General features: G+C 43.4%; 1 protein-coding gene across 1 annotated transcript; it reads left to right on the top strand.

Annotated features, from left to right (window-relative positions):
- The first annotated feature begins 322 nt into the window (after positions 1-322).
- LOC133883836 (protein PHOTOSYSTEM I ASSEMBLY 2, chloroplastic) lies at positions 323-1,317 on the top strand. The gene is made up of 4 exons (XM_062323219.1): positions 323-493; positions 616-675; positions 789-835; positions 933-1,317. Exons 1-4 carry the CDS (start codon positions 380-382, stop codon positions 1,018-1,020), a joined length of 309 nt encoding a protein of 102 aa, XP_062179203.1. The 5' UTR covers positions 323-379; the 3' UTR covers positions 1,021-1,317.
- Positions 1,318-1,536: the final 219 nt, after the last annotated feature.

Here is a 1,536-nt window from a genome sequence, read left to right on the forward strand (position 1 = left end):
ATTCCACCACCGTTAATAGATAGGATTGATGTATATGTAGCTTGGCACGCTCACATCATGGACTGATATGGGCTGCTGCCACCCACAGCCAAGCTCCATCGTCATCGTAATTCAGAGCTGCTCCGATCCGATCCAGGCTAGACAGACAGGTCCATCCCTATCCTGATCGTATGGACACAGCACCTCACAGCACAAAGACCATCTGAAAATTCAATTGCTAGCTAGAAAAAAATATGTGTATACGTATAATCTGATTCCGTGGCTCTAAAAATTTGCAGTCGCTTTCTTCATTTGCCTTTCTTAAGAGGATAGAGACTGGATATATCCCTGTTGAATTGGTTCAGTTTCGGAGGCCAAAGAGTGGTTGAGGCAGGCTGCCATGGAGCTTGCCACCAGCTTGGTGACCTTGAGCTTGAGGTGGACAGCATACAGTAGAGCTGCGGATCGGAGCTGGAGGCCAGCCATGGCATCCAAACGTGGAGCTAGACTGATGGTACGGTATATATGGCAGATTTTGTTTACATCCTTCTTGTTTAAAATAAGAGGAATGTTGCTTCAATTCTGCTCGAGTTGCAGGAGAACATGAATGATGTATCTGAGTTAGCTTTTCTTCAGGTCTCTGCAGGTTGCAAGACATGCAAAGGAAAGGGTGCAGTAGAATGCCCAGGGTGCAAGGTATGGTAAATCAATTTCTATATGAGCATCCTTTCATTTCAACTCTCTGGAACTGAAAAAAAAAAACCAAACTTGACCAAACTTGATGTATGAAGCAAACTGAACTGATGTAGGGGACTGGCAAGAACAAGAAGAACGGCAACATTTTCGAGAGATGGAAGTAGGTTCACTATGCTACTTTATTTATGTCTTTCCATGTTACAAATTAAGACCAACAAGTCATATATACGTATCCTTGTTTGATCGATGACGATCAGGTGCTTCGATTGCCAAGGGTTTGGGCTCAAGAGTTGCCCCAGCTGCGGCAAAGGAGGGCTCACACCCGAGCAGAGAGGGGAAAGATAAATGCTCTAGAGGCAACAGACATTCTCAGATTCAGACAGTGCTCTTCCCTGCTGCCTGCCACTCTGCTTAATAATCGTCGTTATCAACTACTAGTAATATTCGTCATCTAGATTAGGTGTTGAAGACATGGAGTGCAAGATACTGTCTCTATCTGGGCCAAAACATACTCGTACCTGCTCGAAATATGTAATGCAGTGCTGTATGTACATCTTTTCAGAAACACAAATATGTAGCATGTGTATGTGTATACCTTGGCTTGGGGTGCTTAGTGAAGGACTGAAGGGATCTCATTTGCAAGGGTTTGTCCAACAGTAACTTGCTTGTTGATTCGTACGATTGCAGACCTTGCTGATTGAACGAAAACCTCCTAGTTAGTGTATCTGGTTAAAAAGACAGACAATCATGTCATACTCAAGACTTGAAAGAAGTGCTTGCGAATGATAATCTAGATGCTTTTGGGGGCTAGTTAATTTGGGTGTAGATTCTCTTATGAAATTTGTAGGAAATCGAACATCG

Source organism: Phragmites australis, chromosome 11 (genome assembly GCF_958298935.1).
Source record: "Phragmites australis chromosome 11, lpPhrAust1.1, whole genome shotgun sequence".
Lineage (NCBI taxonomy): Eukaryota > Viridiplantae > Streptophyta > Magnoliopsida > Poales > Poaceae > Phragmites > Phragmites australis.